General features: G+C 43.6%; 1 protein-coding gene across 1 annotated transcript in view; it reads right to left on the bottom strand.

Moving 5' to 3' along the window:
• The window catches only part of SMG1 (SMG1 nonsense mediated mRNA decay associated PI3K related kinase), a 112,476-nt gene that overhangs the window by 82,380 nt on the left and 12,236 nt on the right, over positions 1-17,860 (bottom strand). The window contains exons 2-8 of the mRNA XM_083153282.1: positions 16,351-16,514; positions 13,232-13,381; positions 12,400-12,536; positions 11,935-11,993; positions 4,672-4,885; positions 3,189-3,314; positions 1,436-1,508 (exon numbers count right to left, since the gene is read on the bottom strand). Coding sequence (XP_083009408.1) covers positions 1,436-1,508; positions 3,189-3,314; positions 4,672-4,885; positions 11,935-11,993; positions 12,400-12,536; positions 13,232-13,381; positions 16,351-16,514 — 923 coding nt within the window. The remainder of the gene's footprint in view (positions 1-1,435; positions 1,509-3,188; positions 3,315-4,671; positions 4,886-11,934; positions 11,994-12,399; positions 12,537-13,231; positions 13,382-16,350; positions 16,515-17,860) is intronic.

Below are 17,860 nucleotides of genomic sequence, written 5' to 3'. Positions count from 1 at the left end.
GAAGACCCTTGGGTTCTTTCTGTGGTCCTCACACCAGCGGAAAAAGGACCTTCATACTCTATAGTAAATCCTTGCTGAAGAGGGCTTTCTAGTGGATATCATGGTCTGAATAACCAAGTACGAAAAGCCCTTGTTCCTCAAGACCTCCCTTTCAATAGCCAGCCCGTCAAAGCAAGGTGAGTTAGATTGGGATGCTGAGAGGTACCACGAGACAGAAGGTCTGGACAAAGTGGGAGTCGCCACTGAGGCTCCATCGCCATCTGTAAGACTGGCATACCATGATCTGCGCAGCCAATTGGGAGCCACTAGGTTGACAGTCACCTGTTCCTGCTTGAGCCGACAAAGAAACCATGAAGGAGAGCTACTGGAGGAATATACAAGGACGTACGGCCAAGGTGCCGATAGAGCATCGACCAGAAAGGCGTTCGGATCCTGAGTCCTGGACATGTAACAAGGCAACTTGTGGTTCCACTGGGAGGCCAAGAGGTCAATCTGAGGCTTGCAACAACGACGGGTCAGAGAGCAAAACACCTCTGGGTTGAGTGACCAGTCGCCGGAGTGGATGTCCTGGCGACTTAGAAAATCCACCTCCCAGTTTTCTACTCCTGGGATGTATACCGCTGACAGCGCCAGAAGGGGACGTTCTTGCCCACCGGAGGATTGGGCTTACTTCCTGAAAGGCTGCCCTGCTCCAGGTTCCTCCCTGGTGGTTGATGTAAGCCACTGCCGTGGCATTGTTCGTTTGAACCTTTACTGCTCGAGAGCAGAGAAGTGGGGCAGCCTGAAGAAGGGCCCGATAGATTGCCCAGCTCCCCAGCCTCAGAGGCTGGCATCCGTTGTTAGGATGATCCAATCGGATCACCATGGGCCGACCTGAAATGGAATTGCCCGTAGCATGCTGTGGGGAGGCGGAGGGGGGATAAAGGAGTACAGCATACCTGCTCCTCAGCGCACATCCCCTCTATGCCGGGGAAGGGGGTCGTCTAGTCAGCGGCAGATCGCAGCAAGCCGGCTCCGGAGCAGGAGGAGCTTGGGTCCTGTATCCAGCTTGCTCGCCACTGTTACAAAAAAAAATATATATATATTTTTTTAAAGCTGCAGTATTTCTGCAGCAGCTACCAAAAAATGTGCCTGTGCTCTAAGGCACCAAGAAAAAAACTGACCTAAGGTGGAGTGTTGAGAAGGAGGGGCCTGGGCTGCACCAGTGAAGTTTTTGCTACTTGGTGCCCGTCGCCATGGCTCCGCCCCTTCCCACTGCCCACCAAATGGCATGAAGGAAATAATGGCCTGACCATGGAGGTGGGTAAGGAAGTAAATTTGGAAAGCACATTATCTGGTGATTAATTCCTACCGTACAAAACAAGGACGAGCATTAGAAAAGACAAACACCGTAAAAGGTGCCATGCTTGGCAAGGAATTGAGATGATAATCTTACCCGACACCTGCTGCGTGAGAGAATGTTTCTGTGTGTGGTCTATGTGCCATCCAACCAAAATATCAACAGTATCCTGCAAATGGGAGTAAAACAATTAGAGAATAAAAAATAATAATAATTTACACAAAAATGTAATCAAAATAAGTGACCAGCGCATACAAATATAACCAATGAACCTAGCAACTAACGATATTCTACAGAATCTGTTGCAGAAGTTTCCACAAATGTGTGCACTTGTAGGTAGCTGTGCTTTCTCCATTCTGTCTCCAAACCAGCTTCATGGGGTTTAAGTCCAGATTTGAAGTCTACCTTTGTAGTTATTTTCCTACACAGTAGTTCTGTTATAGCCCTAAGGTATGTTTTGGGTCATAAGATGGCTGTAGGGTGAACCCTTAAATAACTTAATTATAAGAGTATTGCAGCGGTTCTCAAACTGTGGGTCCCGACCACCTCAGCATGGGGTCACGACTCAATGTTGCTGACCATCAGATTAATGTGTCTGTGGAGGGGGGGTCAAGGGATAACTCATTAAGTAAACACCCTCTGCTTCCCTCTTCCATACCCTTTCCCCCTTTTACATACCCTCATTACCCACTGCTGCCCTGTCACAATAGCAGTCACTTCACTGACCACACATGTGGCGACCATTCTGTGGTAACTTGCTGGGGTCGAGTAATAATTGTTATTGTCTGACAGGGTCCCAGAGCAGCCCCTGGTGTATTGCATCGCCCAGGGTCAAGGTGCCAGTGCCAGATGCAGAAAAAATAAAATAAAAAACAGGACAGAGGATTGCCAGAGCATTTTGGAACTGTACACCACCTGGCGGTGTGGCTATTGAACCTGGGTATTTTTTTTACATATGGGTAGGCAGGCACATTCTGTTGGTCCCTTTCTCACCCCCCAAGCCAGCTTTCATCATCGTTTACAGCCCACCTAAGGCTAAAGTTGCATACACACAGAACTATCAGACATCATTACCGATGGTTTCAAATCGTTCATCGTACATACACAGGAAACGATTTGAAACCCTTCACAAAAGATTGGTCTATGATCTTCCTGCATGCATGAGCGATTGGTCGTTGCTATTGATCGGGAACGCCCACATGTTGCTTCAAATCTTCCAGTGTGTATGTACCTTTACTATTCCCCTCTTCCTACCACCAGAATGCTGTACAGCCACTTTAAAGCACATTGCTGCCTCAGCAGTTACAGAGAGCAGCTTGGCCGCCTCCTTACAAATCACTCACAGAAGCCTGGTAATCATACAGAACACCTTTCTGCTTGTCTAGCTGGATTGTTGGGTATTACTGCCCACTTATCACTGCGATCTATGCAGACCAGTGTTCTCTGGCAAGAGTACTAGCAATTCGACTAGATTTTGACTGCATGCAGTCAAAATCTAGTCAGGCCATAGTGCCACGTTGTGGAGCTTTACATCATTAACCAATTACTTGCTCACTGGGAAAAAAAAGTTTTTTGTTTTTTAAACTGTGAAATTAACATTCCTCTTAGGTGTTTGCTAGCAAATCTTCAACCCCTAGCAGTTTACAGCTTACCTTGGTGACATTTCAGGTTATTCAATGAACATCAATAAAAGCTACAAAGATGTGGGTGCGCTAAAGCTTGTGACCAGTAGTGTGGTTTGACATAAAGATTAACAAGTTTAAATTAAAAATTTGTCAAATGTTCGCTATAAATCATGACCAGAAAAGTACAGAATAAAAGCAATAAAACGTAACGTATATAGACTTACTCTGAAATTAGTACTGAAGATATGGGGGTAGCACCGGGAAACAAGCAAGATGCATTTCACACATTTACACAGCAATTCTGGTGTATCCACATTCTCCAAGATTGACTGCAGGCTGGTCATTACTAACTGAATAACACAGAGAACAGAAATTTAACATTAATATTTTCTAATACAAAACTAAAATTATAAAAAGTACACCTTTAGAGAATCTTTTATTAAATAAGCCCCCATTCTATGACTCCTTTGCACAAGTTACCATGTTCTGCTACTAAATGCCCATACACACTGGGTGATTTTGAGCAGCTCAGTTTTGCTACAGGACCTCTCATCTAGTGTGTACGGGGCTTAATAAATTGCTTACACTTTCTCCATTTCTTGCAGCTAGTTTGATAAATTTCAATAGACTTAACGAATAGTAGTACTGTCTTTCCTTGTGACCTTGTAGATTGATGCATACAGTGGTCATGGCAACACATTCTAAATTTCCATACATCTATGAATACCTACGGCAAGAAAGAACTAGTTCTAAAAACTACAAAAATATTTTAAGAAACAAACAATGCTACCCAAAGTGTCTGTAGTTTTTCTTCTTCAAAGCCTTGTGGCTTTACCACCTTGTCTCGAACTGTATTTCCTCCATACTATATGTGGCAATATCTCCTGGGATAGCTGTATGAAAAGTCCACACTGACACTGCTGTCTGGACTAGGTGCAGCGGTAGCCAGCTTCCCCAGATGGAACGGTGCTCTGCTGTCAATGCAGAGACCAAGAGCTGAAGCTTGCTTATGCAGCACGTTCCACCAAAGCAGAACCCACACAAAAAGCACCTGGTTTGTTTTTAAAATACTCGGATTTAAAAAAAATTAAAAAAAGACCCACAATACGACGCTCAGGTGACATCACAACACAAAAGTGCATCTGTGGATTCATGGTTATGCAGCCATTAGTCAGAACATCTAAACCTCTCTAACCAACTGCACCACTACCAGAGACTGCATTGGCAACCAAGGTATGTCTCGCATAATAGCAGGTTCTCCCACCTTTCTCCTTGGTTTGTGTTTGTAGGGCAGTAGTTCCAAAACATAATCACCTGTGCCCAAGCATGATTTATCCTTAAAATATGGACCATTAGAGGTCATCATCAGGCATCTACCACCCATTCAGGAAGATTTTGGGGGACCAAGTAGAGCAAGTAAACACTAACAAATAAACCATTTTCTACATAACTGCCAATAGCCCTTAATGTTAAACTTGTCATCGTTGTAATTTTCAGGGTTCCAATTACAGCATCCGCAGAAAAACAAATCTAGCAGTTATGTTGGAGTGCTCAGATTTCTCTGGCCAACAGGCTGTAAAACTAGGGTGAGCAGCAGCATACATGGGAAGACAATACAGTGACCAGAAGGATTCAGAGAAACGCTTCACGCTTTTAATGGCAAAGTGTGACTCCTTATACAGGAGAACCAACATAGTAATGACTTACCTGCATTACTGATGAAAATGCCTTCTTTTCTCCAACAGTTTCTAGAGCTTTGTATGTTGCACACAGGAAAAGAAGTTTGACCTCATCTTTAGCCGAGGAGCTAAATTTACTAAAAATCCACTTAAAGATCTTCTCCGCCTCATAGCTCAGAGCAGCACAGAGCAAGCCCAAGCACTGTGCCCCTTCCTGCCGCAGTTCTTGGAGCAGTTTACTACTAGAGGAACAAAACAAAAATAGGAAATAATTCACATTACACGTGCAATGATTATTATCCAATCTCAAGTCACCTTTGTGCTAAATTTCCTTTCGAAATGCCTGGCATAGGGGGGGGGGGGGGGGTGCAGGTTTATCAACTACTGATATTGTTATCACTCGTTATGAATGGGATCTGGTGCTCCTGCCAAATCAGCTTCTACAGATGTAGTGCCGCTCATCCATCGCCAGGGCTCGCCAGACCTCTTCCACTGGCGAGTGGACGCTACATCTGACCGGGACCCACATGCACGCACTTCCCAGTTTACCGTCGGCGGGGGAAGGGAACCCTGCCAGTCTCCGCTTCAGGGAGACTGGCAGGGTTAGGGAGTGGAGAAACGCTTTGGGAACCCAGGGGGAGCTCAGTTGTAAGGGGGGACATACGCGCGTCCCCTTCCGGAGGCCCCGTCACCTGCAATGATAAGCAGCGCTACATCTGTAGCTCTCACTTTTCAAACATCTCAGTTAGGCTGATTGGCTGGAGCTCCATATACCATTCGTAACAAGTGACAAGACTATAAATGTGACCATCTGTTCTCAATAACGCGTCTTTGAGATGTGCAATTGCGTACATCAGCGCAAGTTTAGCACAGCCAGGTGCAGCAGCAGTTAAAGTACCAAGACGTTAGTACAGTCTATTATATACAGTTGTGCTCATAAGGTTACATACCCTAGCAGGATTTGTGATTTTCTGGCCATTTGTCAGAGAATATGAATGATAACTCACAAACTTTTCTTTCACTCATGGTTAGTGGTTAGGTGAAGCCATTTATTGTCAAACAACTGTGTTTACTAATTTTAAAATCATACTGACAACAGAAACTACCCAAATGAAGCTGATCAAACGTTTACATACCCCAGTTCTTAATACCGTGTATTGCCCCCTTTAACATCAATGACAGCTTGAAGTCTTTTGTGGTAGTTGTGGATGAGTCTTTATTTTCTCAGAAGGTAAAGCTGCCCATTCTTTTTGGCAAAAAGCCTCCAGTTCCTGTAAATTTTTGGGCTGTCTTGCATGAACTGCACATTTGAAATCTCCCCAGAGTGGCTCAATAATATTGAGGTCAAGAGACTGGCCACTCCAGAACCTTCACTTTATTCTGCTGTAGCCAATGAGGGGTGGACTTGGCCTTGTGTTTTTGGATCAGTGTCATGTTGGAACATCCATGCGCAGCTTCCGGGCTGATGAGTGCAAATGTTCCTCCAGTATCTTCTGATAAAATGCTGCATTCATATTACCATCAATTTTGACCAAGTTTCCAGTGCCTTCGTAGCTTACACATCCCCAAAACATCAACGATCCACCTCCGTGTTTCACAGTAGGAATGGTGTACCTTTCATCATAGGCCTTGTTGACTACTCTCCAAATGTAACGTTTATGGGCAAAAAGTAAAATTTTGGTCTCATCACTCCAAATGACTTTGTTCCAGAAGTTTTGAGGCTCACCTCTTTGCTGTTTGGAGTATTGTAAGCGGGATGCTTTGTGGCATTTACGTAGTAATGGCTTTCTTTTGCCGACTCGACCATGCAGCCCATTTTTCTTCAAATGCCTCCTTATTGTGCATCTTGAAACAACCACGCATCTTTTTTTCCAGAGAGTCCTGTATTTCAGCTGAAGTTATTTGTGGATTTTTCTTTGCATCCCGAACAATTTTCCTGGCAGTTGTGGCTGAAATTTTTGTTGGTCTACCTGAACGTGATTTGGTTTCCACAGAATCCCTCATTTTCTACTTCTTAATTAGAGTTTGAACACTGCTGATTGGCATTCTCAATTGCTTGGATATTTTTTCATATCCCTTTCCTGTTTTATACAAGCAAACAGATCACAGGTGAGGATGGTTACCTTTAGTAGCCATTCAAACCAGTTTGTGTCAACTTGTGTGCATGTTATGAGGCCAAAATCTCCAGGGTATGTAAACTTTTGATCAGGGTGGCTAGTTTTTGTTGTCATTATGATTTAAAAGGATTACTGGGCACCGGACCATGCTGACCGTGGAGCCAGGGAGGGTTGAATAACGCTCCTGCAGGTTGCGGCCTAGCGTGGCCGGAAAAGCCGGGACCTAAATTTCACGGCGCCGGACCGCAGACGGACACCCGCTGGATCAGCAGCCGGACACCTAGAGAAGGCGGCCGCAGCGCCGTGTGAGACTTGGGTCGCGCTTCTGGGATCGCTGCCTACCGCAGCCGGACGAGCCATGGCTAAGATTTCGTGACACCCGCGGGAGCTCGCGCTACCAAATGTTGGCGGTTCCTTGCCTATCTTTTTCACTCTGAAGATTTCCTCTTACACCTTAAACAGGCTTGGTTTAACTATACAACCGACAACTCAGCTCAGGCTGACAGCTTTCCCCTGTATTGGGAGCGCCTCAAAATCAGTCCTTAGGGGCCACATCATGTCATACGTACATTCCAAACAGAAAAAAAATCTACCCAACTTAAAACTCTCAGTACCACACTCACCATAGCCTAGAATACCTACACAAGAAATGACACTCCTACCCACAAAGAGGAATATCTCTCAGCTAAACAGGTTTATGGCACCTTCCTAACTGAACCGGCTCAGACACACCACGACTACTATCGTAACAAGTTACACAGGTTTGGTAACAAATCTGGGAAACTCCTAGCAAATCTAATCAAAGGCCCACGTGCTCGCACATGGGTTAAGGCTATTGACCATTACGGCACCCTTCTCACCGACCCTAATGCTATTTGTAGTGAATTTTAAAACTTTTATAGTTCCCTCTACTCTAAGGAGCCCTCTGATGCTCTTAAAAGTGAGATGTTCCTTGCGGCATCTAACTTGCCTAGATTAACGCAAGAGGAAAGGGAGCTGCTGGACCGCCCTGTTACAGAGGAAGAAGTCCTTGATACCATTAAGTCCTTGCCTAATGGTAAATGTCCTGGACCAGACTGCTTTGGTGCTGAATTTTATAAATTGTTAAAGGTAGATATTGCACCCACTTTAACTTCACTGTATAACCATTTAATGAGAAATGTCTCTACGGCATAATGAGGCAAGGATTATAGTTTTACTCAAGCCTGGTAAAGATCCCAATTTGGTGGGTTTCTATCGCCCAATATCCCTCCTAAATCAAGATTTTAAAATATTGACTAAGTTGATGGCTAACCGTCTACAACAATGTTTGCCTCGTCTGATTTCGCCTGCCCTATTGGGTTTTGTAAAAGGTAGACAATCGGTGATAGGTGTACGAGCAGCTATTGCTGCAATATCCCACATCGCCTTCATAATCTCCAAAATAATATATTAATTAATTTGGATGACGAAAAGGCTTTTGATAAAATAGCTTGGTCCCATCTCCACAATGTACTTGCTTGGCAGCATTTTGGAGGAAAAAAACAAGGGTATGCAGGGTGGTGGTTTGGATTACCACCTTCCAACCTGCAAATTCCGGCACTTAAATATTGTATAGTAAAAATAATTGTATATAAAGATTAGATGAAAAAATATCATATGAATGAAATATCCACTGCTGCTGCTGCAAGTGTTTCTGTGGGTCTGCTGGGACTCGCACAAGAAATGTAAGCAGAAGTGGAGATTGGACACCATGCGCTGCTAAATGGATATGTGTTAACACCTTGCGGAATAGAATGCACACTGGACACACTGTATAATTTTAGTTTTATAAAGAGAAACATATATTTAAACAATTCACAGTAAAAACAATGCATACACGTAAAATGCAAATTGTAGCATAAAAGTATCAATCTAATTTAGCACGTTTGCAAACCTTATCCATGGAATCATCTAGACTAAACAGTATAAAGTCACTGTCTGATAGGTAATCAGAATTAATATTAATGAGGGATTGCTAAGTTGATTAGTAGCACAAATAAATGAGGGTTGTCAAGCAAGCTTGCTATTGTAACTCTGTCCCACCGAAAATGTATGTTATGGTTACATTATCCGTTAAATTATTGTGTTTAATTATTGCCGCCTGTCTCCCCTCCACGTGCAGCCACTCTGCAGGGTATCCACCACTGCCAGCAGCACAAGTAAGCCGCCTGATTGTTTTTACTGTGAATTGTTTAAATAGATGTTACTCTTTATGAAACTAAACGTATAGAATGTGTCCAGTGTGCATTCTATTCAGCAAGGTATTAACACATATCCATTTAGCAGCGCATGGTGTTCAATCTCCCCTTCTTCAGCATTTTGGAGGACCCTTCCATGGGCTTAGTCAGACGATGTACTCTTCCCCAACTGTCCAAGTGATGGTTAATGGTATTGCTTCCTCCTCTCTTTGCCTCGAGCGAGAAACACGACAGGGATGCCCTCTCCCCCTTACTTTTTAATTTAGCACTTGAACCACTTATACGCTATATATTGCCCTCCCCTAACCTCTCGGGTATAAAAAGAGGTAATAGAGAGTTACGTGTTATTGCCTTTGCAGACAATATTCTTCTCTTCCTGTCTAACCCGAAACACTCTGTCCCTTTTATTATAGATGCTATCATTTGCTTTTCTTCCTTTGCCGGCTTCTCTATTCATTTCCATAAAACAGAAGCTTTGGCTATATATAGTCAGGCGAGGTTGGATTGGTCTTATCCTTTCCCTTCAAAATGGGCTCCCACCTACATAACCTATTTAGGCATAGCTCTACCGCCTCTCTCCCATAACATATGCGTATAATGTCACTCCAGTTATCCTTAAGATCAAAACGGAACTTAATTTGTGGCAGAACCTACCACTCAATCTACTGGGCCGATGTAATTTATTTAAAGTGGCCAGCTTCCCGAAATTACTCTACATATTGCAAATGACTCCCATTTTGCTTTCTAAACCAGATATCTCATCACTTCACTCCATGCTTACCAAATTTATTTGGAATTCTAAAAAGCCTAGGATCAGCCTCTATAAAAACTGTCACAGGCCACCCATCGAGGCGGAGTCAATCCACCCAACATAAAACATTATAATCTAGCCTGTATTCTCTGGTTCGTGGTGGACTGGATCAATAACTCTGCTGTTTTCACTGACGCGGCTTTAGATTCACAGCTATGCGCCCATCTTTCTCTTGGTTTCCTTCTACATGCTCGTCCGTCCCAATTAAAACTACCCCAATTTGATAATCCTCTACTATATACACTTGGATACACGCAAGAAAATCCCTTCGTCTGCAACATTTTTACTCTCTATCCCTCCCTTTGGTGGGAAACCTTGAGTTCCAGAATGGCAAAGCCGGGTCTCCTTTTACGGCGTGGCGGTCTTCTGGAATCCTATGTATAAGACACTTACTTAACGCTTCTAATGTCCCACTCACATTTGAGGAAGCTATGCAACGTTTCAATCTCCCTCCTAGTCACGCCTTCCCCTATCTTCAAGCTACCCATTATTTGCAATCAATTCTGACCAAATTAGGACCCCAGGATATTACGAACCCTCTTGATTCGGTAATCCGCATCAAAACACTCTCTATTTCTACTATATAAGCTCGTATTTGCCCAGAATTAGACCCTGAAACCAACCTCCCAGCGCTTACTAAATGGGCCTCCCACTTCCTCTCGCTTGACTCAGAAGCTATTTTGGATCCCTTTTTAACTAACCTGAAACTCAGTCCAGCTAGTTCCTATCAGAAAACGTCTAAAAATATTTCACAGAGCCTATTTCTCACCTAAACGCAGCTATTTGATGGGCACGGCGGAGAGATCTGACTGTCTCTTTCACTGCCTTTGGCAGTGTCCACATACACACGCCTTCTGGCAAACACTACACAATTATGCTACAACCACTCTGCGATTGTCATTTCAATGTACTGGCCCCTGGGCCCTGTTCGGTTACATTGCAGACCAACCCAACATCCCTAAATGTGACAAAAAGCTTACTATACTTATTTCGGCAGTAGGTAAGAAAGCCATCCTACAACAATGGATACAGGCCTCAGATCCTTCTTTAGACATGGCGACCTCAGGACTCCTCTTTCTGGTCACCATGGATTGGTTCGAATCCTCACTCCACAAAGAACTATTGACTGAAAAGTTATTTAATTGCTGGGATAAATTTATCCAGATCCTACCCCCCTGTACTAAGCTGGCGATTCAGTGCTGCTTCCAGAATACATTGAGGTACTCCCTTCAACTTTTACAAAACACTCTCCATATTACTATATGATTAGGTCTCTAAATAACACTCTACATCTACTTTGCCCCCTTCTCCCATTTCTCCTACCCGTTCTATATTCCTTGTCTTTCCTATCCCCATTTCCTGCAGATTGGCTGGATCGGTCCATGGATGGGCCGGCGGCCCGGGTCAGCTGTTGGGCAAGTACTTGGTTTTATTGTTCTGTAAGTCACTGTCTACATTTGACAAGTTTTATTTTCTTTCTGGTTACTCCCATTTATTTTATAGTCATGTTTTTATTTTTATTTTAACACTGTAGTGGTTATATACCCATGTTGAGTATATTGCTTAAAGATACCCTCTCCTTCTTGCTCCTTAGGAGCTGTGGAAAGAATCTCCCGTTTCTATTTTATTCAGATAAATGGTTATAACCATTTCATCTATTCTATAGTGTTTTTTTATTGTCAGTTGAACCTTCACATCAGTCTCTGCCCCAGTGGAGCTTACAATCTATGTTCCCTACCACATGTACACGCACACACACAGACATTCTAGGGTTAATTTTGTTGGGAGCCAATTAACCTACCAGTATATTTTTGGATTGTGGGAGGAAACCGGAGTACCTGGAGGAAACCCACGCAAGTACGGGGAGAATATACAAACTCCGCACAGTAAGAGCCATGGTGGGAATTGAACCCATGACCTCAGCGCTGTGAGGCAGTAATGCTAACCATTACACCTAAACTTATGAGCACAACTGTACATATTTTTTATTTTACACACACTGCAACAAAAAACATAATAGATACGCACTGACAAACCAAACCATTCCTTTCCTGCAACGTCCCAGATTATTAAACACTAAAACAATGAAGCATCACTGTTTTATCTGCACTCTAAAAGCTTTTTCCACCAGCAGCAGAATTTACCTTTCATTTAACACGTCGTGTACAGCGGTCAGGATGTTGTCAAGTTGTTTTACCAGCACCTACACAAAAGGGAGGAAATATATGCAGTGTTAAAACAGGGAGCTAAAACAAAGACCATGCTTTTATTTACCTAGAGTAGCTATCCTTTATAGGAAATGCGAGTCACCTGCATTCATTTATACACACAATGTGCTAAGCTAGTGTATGGAGATTGTGAAAAATCATCAAATGGATGAACCGAATAGCTCGTATAGAACATATTTATATTTGGAAACAAGTAAAAATGCCAAATGACAGTCAGACTGAGGATTGGATATTAGAAAAAGGTAAGAACAAGTTTTGCACTAGCTTTAAAAACCATGTAGTAGATTAAATATAAAAGTAACTACGGCTATATGTCATAGAACAGTACCAGCTGTTGTGCAACCATGATTTAAACAGATGCTACATAAAATAGTTACCCACCATTTTGTTTTCTGGCTGCTGAATAAATTCTTTCAGTTGCTTAACTGTAGCCAGTCTTCGGTCCCTGTCGTCTTCCCGGGTGATCCTCCGTAGAAGATTCGACAACCGAGACTCATCAGAATAGGACAGCGATCTCTCTATAAAAAAAAATAAAAAAAAAAATTTGAATGGCAATGTGAGTAATTCTCATTTAGGGAAAAAGAAAACGGCACCTGGCTGGTCGCATCGTGAGGACAGGCTCCTCTCAGAGCCCTGTCCCTGCATGCGCTGGATGATGTGTACCAGCCATAGGATCGTATAATACAATGCGATCTTGGGTGGTAATATTTTGCCCAGATTGTATTATTGCATATGTGATCCTTAATAAAATGGGCCCCATGGAGTCCATGAAAATTCCAGGGATCGGCAGCAACAGCCCGCCAGATGATCATTTCAACAAGGGCTGTTGCTGCTGATCCCTGGAATTTTCATGGACTCCGTGTGAGTTTTTTTAAAATAAAAGCAGCATAAAGGTGAGTGCTGGTTCTTTGCTTTTTTTTTCTTTCATGAAAAGGTCGTGGGTAATATATCTCTATATCACCGCCAAATGGGTTTCTAAGAGCAGTGGGAGTGAAACAGACGCACGCGCGTGGCATTGGGATCACGCCAATGGCCACATGAGTAACGCATGGCAATTGGAGTGGCTACATCTGTACATGCATATAAAACACACATATACATACTATTATACTGTAGGTATTACAGCTAAATGTATATAGCCTTGAAATGTACCCAAAAGCTTTTTTATTTTTAATTGTAAAAGGAGTTTGTAGTGTAAAAGACAATAGTTTACCCTGGGATTTCCTCATATCTTTTGTAGATAAAGCACGGGTTCCATGCTGGACAGTGAAATCAGGGCTCACATTGTTAACCCTCAGCTCTTGCCCCAACGACTTCCGACCAAAAGCACTTTCTCCAGATCCTCCATTAGCGCTGTAGCTATCTACAGAAAGAAAAAAAGTAGATGGAAATGCATGTTATGGATTAAGCACTGGAAAGAGAAGAAGATATGATTGGATAGGTAAAGAATAATGCAAGCTCCTAATTGTCATCTCATCATAAACCTTTCTGATAAGCTTAGGGAGATATTCAATCACCGGCGAGCATCTCCCGTCGCGGAGATGCCCGCGGGGCCCTATTCATTGCTGTTTTCCCCGACAGCATTGAGCAGGGTATTTCGGCAGAATGAGCCCGACATCACAAGCTGTCGGGCTCGTTCTGCAGAGAATGGGCGGAAAGTGACAAGCTGCTGACTGCAGCTTGCCTTTTCCCGGCCGCAACTTGCGGCCACGCCCCCTTCTTGTCCCGCTGCAGGCGGGACATTGAATCCCGCCGGCATGTTCTTGGTTGAGCTGACGGAGAACTGGAAGGTGTCACAGCGGTCGAGCAAGCTCGACTGCCGTGACACCCACATTGAATACCCACTGAGAGTAATTGGGCCTATACAAATAGCGGGGTGTGTAGATGAGCGTTGGAGAACTGGAAGGTGTCACAGCGGTCGAGCAAGCTCGACTGCCGTGACACCCACATTGAATACCCACTGAGAGTAATTGGGCCTATACAAATAGCGGGGTGTGTAGATGAGCGTTGGAGAACTGGAAGGTGTCACAGCGGTCGAGCAAGCTCGACTGCCGTGACACCCACATTGAATACCCACTGAGAGTAATTGGGCCTATACAAATAGCGGGGTGTGTAGATGAGCGTTCTGAGCAATGCTAGATTGTTCAGCACACAGCAATGTGCGATCGGTCAGGACCAGTGTACTCTGGTGAGAAATATATGGAAAAACTGATTCCATAGAACATGTGGAAGACCTGCTCCTTCTCCAGCTAAACAAATCATAGTAAAAAGTAAATAAAAAAAAAAAATACACAATTAGCTAAACTATTGTCAACCATTTTTATATGTAAAACATTTCTAATAAGGCTAATACCTACTTTTATTGTAGAAATAATTGATCAGCAAACATAACCGTAACTAGAGCACTTATAAGGGCTGAATTCAATTTTCAGACACCATCATCTCAATGTCCTGAAAGAACAACACCCAACCCCCATTACCTATATAATGGTTATCTTCATCCATCCCCAAGGTCTACTCCAGGGGGACCCAGCCCTCCACTAGGGGGAACCCCAGATTGTAGGCAGCAGCAGGGTTTAGTGCTGGCCTCACCTGAATTAACCAGATACTGTATAAATATGGAAATCTAAATAGCAAAGATTTTCACACTACATTAATAGTAAGACTTCTGCTAGAAGATGCAGTAGAGGTAAATAGCATACCCCTCTGATATTCTTCCCTGGTTTTAACAGAAACTTGTGGCATTTCTTTGTAGTAATAGGCCATAAAATGACGTCCAGGCAGGAAATTGCAGCTCCAAGTGAAAGATGCACGAAGCTTAAAAAGTGATAAAATGGAGTGATAAAGCACCAGACATGCATCTCCTGTTACAGGCCGGGTTTGAAAAATGTCACTACCAAGACGCTACGGAAAGCCATAGACACCACTTGCTGTTTCGAGTGGCTTTCAGCTCAGTCGCCCAGTGTGTATGGGCCTTTAGGGATTGAGACTAGTAAGAGCTACTGTATTACTACAGTGATGCAACGCTACTATTTCTAAACGGTTTAAGAAATTATTTTGGATTGAGCTGGTCACCTTACAGACCTGAAACCGTATATAACCACTTTGGATACAGTAAAACTTGTTTCAAACGCTGTCAGAGAACAAACAAGCTTGCTTCCATCAGAAAAACAGCGCTATGCAAGCTATAAGCCTATAGTTACATACATGTGGTGATTTCAGCCCCATTTCTAAGTGATCTGACTAGATCACTTAGAAATGGAGCACAGATCGCTCAGTCTGTATGCCCTGCAGCAATGGCGACGGCGGTCCCGCATGTCGCCCGCAGCCTGGCTTTCCTGCTAGATTGCGGGGCTTTGCCTATAAAAAAAATTAAAAATAGGCAAAGCATCGCTCAGCACGATCTTGGGTGACCCACGATGTGTGCTGAGCAATGGAGCTTAAGCATGTCGTTCAGCAAGGAGAACATGTGTACCTGACTTTAGCAAATTATCTCACAATAGACGGCTATAAACAAAAACACTTCATATTGATACAGACATGGCTTATGAGAATAAGAAAATAGTATAGTATGCATGTTTGTTTTTTCCCATGTTCATACTATTTAACCTTTGTGGTACATTAAAAGATCATCAGCCATTTGTCTACACTTTAATGATCTAACATCTAAAACAGATTGTGCTGACATTTATTCTTTTGGTTAAACCTTTTTATCAAAGCGAAATAGTGGAGTCTTCATTTCAGAGGGTTGAGATTTGCAGTCTACCACATAACTATGTACATCTTAATGAAAAGGGTTCAATTCTGCGCAATGTGCCCCAGGGCAACATGATGAGGTTTCTGAGCACATTGGCCAGTTATAACAGTGTCACCTTCACAAGTTCCCCCTTGGGCCCCCATAGGGAAAACTTGGTGTGCTGTTCCGAAAAGGTACATCGCATCCAAATGAATTTCCCTTTAAGTCCCTTATTCTGGTTCACTCGCAAAGGCAAATTCCTTCTAAAATAGACAAAACCATGTGCACTGCGTGACGGGCGCAGATGGAACGCGCAGAGGGAATTAGATTTGGGTGGGGTTTTATTTCAAAGTGACATCTATATTGCAGCGTAAAAATAAAGCAGTCAGTATTTTCCTTTCACAGAAATAAAATAACTCACCCAAATCTAATTCTCTCTGCACAAGTTACATCTGCCCCACCTGCAATGCACATGGTTTTGTCCATTTGAGAAGGAATTTGCCTTTGCAAGTGAACCAGAATAAGGGCCTAAGATCGTAGTTTAGGTATCCATTATCTTACACAATATTATGTGATTACACAGTTTCTTTCCTTACCTTGGTCTTCATTGTGTACATCTGTGTGAACCCTGACATCATCATGCTTTTGTCGAGAAAACACAGCTGAATTCGAAGTGTGTGATCCATAGGAGACAGAATTGTCCCGGTCTCTTGAAGTAGAGTATTTTAAATTGTCAGGGTCGGCTGAAGCACTGTCAGATCTATAAACCGGAAGAAAAACCTCAATATATTTGAATAATCCTATATTGTATGTACTTCCACCACAAACCGCCTTAAATAATCATACTAAAATTAGCAATTGTCACACCCGAGTCCTAAGTGAGCAAAAGCAATATCTTTTAAGTAGACTGGAGGAAAAGTGGAAGATGAGGTCACCAACACCCTAAACTATGAAATGCAATTACGCTATGATAGAGGACATGCAGATATCAAACAAGCCCACAGAGCGACTTGAAACCCTTATTCTGAAGTATCATGGCTTCAACAGAACAGATGATATCAAGGCCAGCTGTGAGCAAATCAGAAGAGATGGCACATTTATCAAATGCACATTACAGGTGACCCTGAGAAATCAAGTGTCAAGGGGGAGGAGATGCGCTGCTGTTGCCAGCGTTTTCATGCCACTGCAAGGGCAACTTGACTCCTTCACCCGCAATTAGAACAAACCCACAGTACCTTATTAACAAACGATAACTAATGGGTTTATAAGGATTTATTTCTGTATGATCAGAAGATACTTGTGTAATAGCACGGCACCCGTTACGTAGTTAGCGTCCTTGTCATAATCAGCGTAATGTTTGCGCAGCCAGCCAGAAGCAGCGTAGTGTTTCCGCGGCCAGCGTAGTCAGCGTCCCTGCCATTACTTTCTCAGATGTATGATATGGCAGGTGTGAATGTGTTCCTGAAACTCCCCCACTATCCATGCCAGCCCGAAGCGTGGCGAGCGCAGCGAGCCCCACGACCGGATGAGTTACGCCTCCCCCCGATCTGTTCATACCCCCACTATCCACGTTGGGGTGGAGTTGATTTTATATAGTGTGGCGAGCGCACAAGCCACCAAGGCCGAAGCGTGGCGAGCCATGCAAAATTACTTTACATGTATCCCGCGTCCGCTCGCCTCACTTTATAAAATAAACTCCACACCGAGGTAGTTAGTGGGGGTATGAACAGGTCGGGGGGACTCAAACGCCTCGCCACACTTTGGGCTGGCTTGAATAGTGGGGGTTTGAAAAGGAGGCTTTGCGCCAGTATGTAACATGGAGCACTGGCAAATACCTCCTTTAATGTGCATAAGACGCACTTGCGCCTACATAACCTCCTTTGTGCAGGAGACGAACGTGCTACCGAACCCCCTAACCCCGGCTCCCTGAAGCGGATACGGGCAGAGTTGCCGTACCCTGCAGCAATAACTACTGAGACGCATCTGTGTCTCAGAAAGCTGGAGCGCCTCTCTGCCAGCTCCCCCATGATCCCCTCTCCGCCGGCATCCGCCAGCGCAGGGGAATTGGCGGTTACTGGAGATATGCGAGAGGCAATCACTAGGCTT

The sequence above is a fragment of the Crinia signifera genome, chromosome 7, assembly GCF_055691185.1.
Source record: "Crinia signifera chromosome 7, ASM5569118v1, whole genome shotgun sequence".
Lineage (NCBI taxonomy): Eukaryota > Metazoa > Chordata > Amphibia > Anura > Myobatrachidae > Crinia > Crinia signifera.
This window is presented reverse-complemented; position numbering and strand designations above follow the sequence as displayed.